The following is a 7587-nucleotide window of genomic DNA, read 5'->3' on the forward strand; positions in this document are numbered from 1 at the left end:
TGTTTTTGTTTTCAGTGGTTACAGACACACTGACAGTTAGGCGAGTCATTTCATTCGATACAGTACTCTTAAGTGGCAGCCAACTTGGATCTTCTTTTAATACTCAGGGAGTTTTTGCTGTTCTTTATAACTATAGAATGTGCTGAGAGTGGGCAGTGAGACTATAATAAGTAATATAAATACTAGAACATGTACCAGTTTGCACTGAAGTGCAGACAGCTGCTTAATGTTTTCTTTATTCCAGCCCAGTTAATGTAGTCTGATGGTGCAGCTGGAATATGGCAGACACTTAGATTCACTCACTGTTTCACATACAGAAAGAAACCGTTTACCTTTGCTGCTTTATATAAAATGTTTGAAGCCTTATAAACTGCAAATAAAAGGAGAAGCTGTTGTTGGCTTACTCTGTACATCAGGGGTCCCCAACTCCAGGCCTCGAGGGCCGGTGTCCTGCAGGTTTTAGATCTCACCCTGGGCCAACACACCTGAATCACATGATTAGTTCATCACCAGGCCTCTGGAGAACTTTAAAACGTGTGGAGGAGGTCATTTAGCCATTTGAATCAGCTGTGATGGATCACAGACACATCTAAAAACTGCAGGCCCTCGAGGCCTGGAGTTGGGGACCCCTGCTGTACAAGAAGATGAGGCATTTTTAACTTGGTGCTGAATATCGCTGTGCTTAATGTGGAACCATTCCTGTGTACTCTGAGGACTAGGAAACTTCTGTGGCACCTCTGCTGAGGCATTTTTCATTACATGACCCAGAGTGGATAATCTCTTCAGTATTCCTACTGAGGAAATGTGAGAGAAAGTTACCATTTACATTTTTATGTACCACACCTTCTCCAACAGGAACCAAGGAAAATGACACATCTGCCTGTGTTTACAAATGTGAGCGCTACAGTACAGAGTTGTAGTTCATTTAACAGAAAATGCTTAGCAGACAAATTCTAAACTTAAAGTCAAACCACTATTTTTCAACTCATTGATGTGGAGGCTCTATGGAGAGCATCTCTGAGCAGTATCTCATTGATGACGATGAATGTGGTAAGGCGTCAGTGTTGTGCCTCGGTGTTGTGCACCATCTTCAGCTGGAGAGGTTCCTCCACTAAGCCCTTAAGCTTCTTAAGGCACACAGCTCCACTTAATTAGAGTAAATGAAAGACAGCACTTAAAATGTACGATTTTAGTGCAACAGTTTGGTTGGAATACTTCTGATTATTTTACAAAAGAGTTATCGTTATAACCGCCATATTTATTCCATCAGTTTGAAAGCCAACAGGCTTCTGTGGGTCTTGGCTCTGAACATGTAGTTTAAAGATTAAGTGAAGAGTTAGATCACAGAGCCAAAGCTTTGGCCTTCATTGGAGTTCATTGGTTCTCATTCATGAAATACTCTGATAGATGTATTTTAACCAGGTTTGATGTGAATATCTTTTTCTTCATTTGAAGAAAACCTGAGCAGTGTGACTCTGTTGTTCCAGTAGCACTTACACGTTCAAAAGAACGGTTTTGAACGTGGTTGGGTTGTTGAACTGCATAAGCAGCGCCATCACTGCTGAGGTGGGACGCAGTAAGACAGTCATTTGGAATTTCTTAAATGATCCTGAGGGTTATGGAACAAAAAAGTCAAGTGGAAGACCCAAAAACTGTCACCAGCACTGAGCTGGAGGATCCAGTTGGCTGCCCGTCGAGACACTGGACGATCCTCGACCCAAATTAAAACGTTGCTGGTGCCCACCGCAGCCCCATAACCATCAGATGGCATCTGAGACTGGAGGGTTATAAAAAACATAAAACGTCTTCAAAGGCCTCGTCTCCTTGAACGCCACAGAACTGACCGTTTGGACCAAACATGGGACGCTGAAAGGTGGAAGAACGTTTTATTGTAATGAGAACAAATGTAACCTTGATGGTCCTGATGGTTTCCAACATTACTGGCATGACAAGCAGATCCAACCTTTTCTGCGCTCCACAGTGGAGGGGGCGCCATAATGGTCTGGGGTCTTTTTCCTTCAGTGGAACAACAGAGCTTCAGGAGGTGCAGGGGCATCAAACGGCCGCTGGCTGTGTCCAGATGTTGCAGAGAGCATCCCTCATGACTGAGGGCCCTCGTCTGGGTTTTACAACAGAACAACGCTACAGTACACAATACCCGCAGGACAAGGGACTTCTTCCAGGAGAATAACATCACTCTTCTGGACTTCCTGCGTGTTCCCCTGATCTAAACCCAACTGAGAGCCTTTGGGGGTGAATGGCAAGGGAAGTTTACAAAAACGGACAGCAGTTCCAGGCAGTAGATCCCCTTCATGCGGCCATCTGTTCCCACTTGGAGAAATGTTCCCATCACCTCATGGAAACACATCAAGCATGCTGCAATACATTTTTGAAGTGATCAACAATAACGGTGGAGCTCCTCACGACTGAGCTCATGTTTGGATCTTTGATTTCTGTTTTAGGGGGTTTACGGGTTTTTTTTGGAGGTGTGGTCCTAAACTTATGATCAGCTGTAACAGCCTGTTTCAGTTTAAGCATTGTTTTCAATAAACTGCATGCTCAAAAAAAAAAAACGTTTTGTCTCACTCCCATTTCTTCTTGTTGCATGTTGAAGCTCTACTTGGAACCTTGTTAAGATCCAAACATGCAAAATAGGATTTTTTGCCATTTTTCAAATGGTCTTAAACTTTTGATGGGGACTGTATAAACCATCTGGAGCAGGGTTTGCAAACTCATTTTACATTGGAAGCATATCTAGCTGACTTTGATCATATGTGGGTCACACCAATGAAACTGCCCTTTCTGCCAGTGTTCAGAAGTTTAACGACACATTTAGTCCCTGAAATATCTTGTATACAAAATGAAGTGCTATTTTAACAGAAAGAAATCTGTCAGCACGACTCTTTGGCTATAGTTTTAAGAATTAAATGCGGAAAATGACAGAAACCTATGGCTTAATTACTTCTGTGTAGCATGAATGGCCATGCGGGAGGTCTTTATCAGTAGGAAAAGCTGTAAAACCTCTAAATTGCAGTTAAATTTTCTGTTTTCCTTCACATTTTCCAAAGCCATCCAGTCAGCGGGATTTAAGTCCTGCTGAACCGATTATGACCCCCGGGCCTTATGTTTGACACCCTGATCTTAGAGTGTCACACGCTGATTTGTGCCAATTTGTACTTTTATAGTTTTGAAAAGCAATTTATAGCAGACCCAACCAACAGACCATTGTGTCTACCATGCACAATCCCATGTCCTTGAGTTACGTGCAGAGATCACGAGCTTCTCTGTCTGAAACCGCAGCTCTGTATTTATAGCAGGGCTTCTTAGTGTCTTTCCTTGTTATTTAGAGATCAAGGTGTACCTGCTGCTTTGAGGCTGGACTAAGCTCTGGCTAATGTAGCGTAACCACACCCCTGAAACACTGCGAAACAGGAAGGATTGCTCTTTGCACTGTCTATGGTTATCTTGCTACAAGACTTTCTGTTAATGAAATCTGTGTGTGTAAAAGAAGAAAAGAAGGGGTGGAAGATCAAACAAAGACATTAACAAACACTAATTATGATCATGGACAAAGCAGAGGAGTTCAGGAGGGATCTTTGAAGATGTAGTACTGGGAAAGAGAAGAGCTTGGACACATGTATGTAAATGCTGGTGTTCGAAGTGTTAATGTATGTGAGCCACACCATGGGAGCTCTGCTGAGCTGGTTTGCTATTCGCGTTCGTGCTCTGATGCTGCACAGCGGTGGTGCACTGAAGAAATGGAGAGTAAGTGCAACCTTTGACCTTTAACAGAATGTAGTATGTGTGAGTGTGGACTAGCCTGATGCTTCAAACAGAAATGTTTTTACAAAGTAACAATGATATGGAGACATTTCATGCTTGAGGTTCTTCAAAGAGCTGACAGTGCAGACATGTATGAACAATAAGACTGCAGACTGTTCAAAGGTAGGTCTACTATGCAGAAAAGCATAAACATTACTGTGACCTCTGTCTTATCTGTAGCAGAGGCAAAGCAATATAAACAAGAAGAAGGTTGGCTAACATAAGCATTTGATCCTGATATTTGTTAAACTGACCTTAAGTGGCAGCAGACAAGATTCAAGATTATTTATTTGTCACCTGCATACGAGTACAACACACAGTGAAAGATAGCCTGACATGCTCCTCGACTGTGCAAAGAAGGAGAGAACCAGTACAACAGTCAGGAGCCTTCAGCTGCACTAGCTATTCATAAAATGACTCTCTCCATTTTCAGATGCACTTGTTTAAACTAGCTTGGTCAGTCTGATTGATGAGTTTTCAAGATGACCTTGAGTGTTTTGAATGGTGCCTAAAACAAAAAACAGGCTAATGTGCAAAGCTTTGCATAGCACAATGCTAGAACCTGAAATAAACAGATACACAAAACAAACGAGCATACGGTATACGATTTTGCACACAAAGAGAGGCTCCCTGAACCTAAACAGCTACACAGCAATGTGCAGCACCATGCAGGACCCTCTGGTATGTGTCTAGTTGGTCAGGGCTTCATCCTACAGCAGGATAATGACCCAAAGCATCAGTGCAAGCTGTGTCAGAACCACCTCAGGAACAAAGAACAGGGTGGTGAGCTTGAAAACATGGAGGTCCAGCACAGTCTCCAGACTTAAACCCCATCGAGCTGCTTTGGGATGAACTGGACAGAAGAGTGAAAGCAAAGCAACTACAAGGTCCACATTTATGGGAACTTGTGCTGCAGATATGGGAAGAATTTTGGCAGATATAACAGCTGAACACAGCCGTGTTTCTACAATAGAAATCAAATATTCGTCACAAAGGTGGCTACTCTGCTTAGACTGCTGCCCCCGCGACCCGGCCTCGGATAAAGCGGATGGAGATGGATGGATGGATGGATGGTGGCTACTTTGATGAGTTAATGAATTCTTTTTTTTGTTTCAACTCCAATTGGTTATTTGTACTATGCTTTCATTTCAGAGTGCAATGAGACATTAAACTGCATAGTTTTCAATAACAAACTGGACCGGTAGTGTATAAAATGATAGATATATGTCTGTGTGTGCTAAACTTGTTGGTTTGTTACTCAACCTCGTCTTCTTTAATGTCTCCACAGCCACGGGAAGCCCCTGACGACTCTCACAGCCTCTCTGCAGCAATGGACTCAGAGGAGAGGGGCTTTGGTACCGTTTCCCTGAAGTGGTGTGAGCAAAGCACAGGAGATGGGGAAACATTTGAGTACTTTGACTCCTGCTCATGGCACAGTGACATCCTGTCAGATTTTAGTGGAGAAGGAGAGGATTCTGTGGACGCTTTGCTGCGACTGGAGGATGCCTACATTTTTCGACAAACAATGGGAGTCAGCGTCTGCAGTGGGCACACTAAGGCTCGACGCAGAGAATCAGTATCAGCAAAGGACAGCCACCGAGATGTCACAGAGACTTATGTCAAACCATCTACTTACAGCATGAAAAAAGGACCAGAAAACTGTGTGGCACCAAATCTTCCTTTGAAACTCATCAAAAAAGACCTTTTTTCAGTTGAGATCCAACCCCATTTAAACACAGAGAAACTAAAAGAGCAGTGCAGTTTACAAACTGTTGTTACAGGCGGCACAGAGCCATGCAGTCTGCATATTCAAAAGCAACACAAAACGGAGACATTTGATGCAAAGGTAAACACTTCAGACACTCAAGTAGTGAAGTTGCTTGTACAACCTGAGGACAACAGTGGGGACAGACTGAATAGAGACTAGGAAACACAGGACAGTACTGTGGAGACACAGCAGCAGCATTGTGCACATGAAAACAAGACACATTCACAGATTTAAGAAGAAGAGAGAAGGCATGTGGAGTAAAATTAGAAACATGTAACGTTGAGCATGTAGAAGTACAAAATCCTGACCTGCTCAGCACTTATGTGTAAATAACACTTCCTCTTATTCTAAACAGGGAAAACATTTACAGGTTCAATCAGTGTCAAATACAATGTGGAAAAATGCACAGCGAAGACAAAACAGACTTACGTGAGAGTGATATAACATGCATGATAAAAACAAGGGTAATAATACCGATGCAGCAGTTCCTACCTTCAGAGATATCAGAAATATGCAAACCTGTGACAGTATTTCTACATCACCACACTCGCACAGAATCCAAACACCATAGAAGAACACGGCACAAAGACAGTTCATGCATCACAGAAGCTGATATATGCACCCAATCCATAATTAACTGTATTTGCACGTAAGGTGGATATTTGCTGTTCACAAACTCTGTTTGAAGAGATCCCCAGCAAGTAACTGTCAGAGAGCCACCCTTCGGTTTGTGCTACTGCACCAGAGCCCCAGGCTTGGGTGCTGGGTGGACTTTGAGTGTGTAAGCACTGCAATAGAGGCAATGATCTTGCATGATTTTTTTCTTCTATCCTTTTTCCATAGAGACCACAGCCTGCTTTCCTTCTGATACCTGCCCTCTAAGGTGTCTGTAGCCCCGTCAAGGTGGCTCTTCTATGTCGTGCTATACATTTATGGATGTTTGGTTTCTCCGATGTACAAGTCTAAGCACTCCTCACTGCACTGCAGAGCATACACTGTTGCTTAGTTTGCGTTTGGGAAATCTGTCCTGGCCAGTTGTTGCCTGAGTGTGTGGCTGGGTCTGATGTGCTCTGGGATGTCGTGCTTGGAGAAGATTCTCCCGAGTTTCTCTGACAAAGCTGCTACATAAGGGATGACAGTGTTGTTCCATTTGTCATTCTGTTTCTCACTAGTTGGTGTCCGACCTCCTTTCGTGTGCATCTTTGCACAGTTGGGGTTGTTGTGAAAATTCAGTGCATTTGCTCCAGGCCCAGGAGTGTCAACAGCGCCTGTACAACACAGGACTCAGGGAATTTTACTGGGAGAAAAAATGCTTGTATTACTCCCTTCAAGTTCAAAGTTGCTCACCGAGTGGCAAGGACCCTTTGTGGTCACACGGTGAGTGGGCAACGTTGACTATGAAGTGGTACGGTCACACAGCTATATCACCTCAAAGTCCTAAAAGCATGGAGAGAGGCTGAAACTGCATCTCTGGTGAGCCTGGTTAAGGAGATATATGAGCTGGGGCCGGTGGTGCCAAATTCCACCACTGCTGCCTCCCTCCGTTGTAATAACCATTTTACACAGGCCCAGAGAGCAGGTGTTGCTGCACTGCAACAGTCGTTTGCTGATGTGTTCAGCAAACGGCTGATAAAAAGCTTTGTATGAGCACAGTGAGTGTTGCAAATACTGACTGGGGTTAGAAGTGGAGCTGAAACCCAGCTCGCAATGTTGGATCTGCTGCCTGCGTATTGTAGGATCTACCTTACTGTCAGGGCTCGGCCGTCACAGCCGAGTGACGGATGTTGCACAGTTCTTCAACTAATAATCTAAGGCGCTTGGACAGAAAGCAACTGGACTTCTTTAAGTTTCTTGAAGATGTGCTTTCTTCCATTTGTGCAATACTTTCTTTCCCGAGGTGGCCAAAGTGCTTGCACAAAAGGGGGTCATATGATTGTCTTTGTATTATTGTAGGGTCTTTAGCTTTCAACATAAAGTGCCTTGAGACAGCTGTTGTT

General features: G+C 43.6%; 1 protein-coding gene across 2 annotated transcripts in view; it reads left to right on the forward strand.

Annotated features, from left to right (window-relative positions):
- Nucleotides 1-7587, forward strand: part of arhgef4 (Rho guanine nucleotide exchange factor (GEF) 4) — a 103743-nt gene that overhangs the window by 15144 nt on the left and 81012 nt on the right. Inside the window, exons 1-2 of one of the 2 annotated variants that reach the window (XM_085286127.1) lie at nucleotides 3432-3765; nucleotides 5111-5668. In XM_085286127.1, coding sequence (XP_085142253.1) covers nucleotides 3646-3765; nucleotides 5111-5668 — 678 coding nt within the window. In that variant the 5' untranslated portion in view covers nucleotides 3432-3645. Of the gene's footprint in view, nucleotides 1-3431; nucleotides 3766-5110; nucleotides 5669-7587 lie in introns of those variants that run through there. The other variant, XM_085286126.1, reaches the window with a different exon arrangement.

This window comes from Mchenga conophoros, linkage group LG9, assembly GCF_057382185.1.
Source record: "Mchenga conophoros isolate Kocher_MC1m ecotype Shallow Benthic linkage group LG9, M_conophoros_male_GT1.1, whole genome shotgun sequence".
In the NCBI taxonomy this organism is placed as follows: Eukaryota; Metazoa; Chordata; class Actinopteri; order Cichliformes; family Cichlidae; genus Mchenga; species Mchenga conophoros.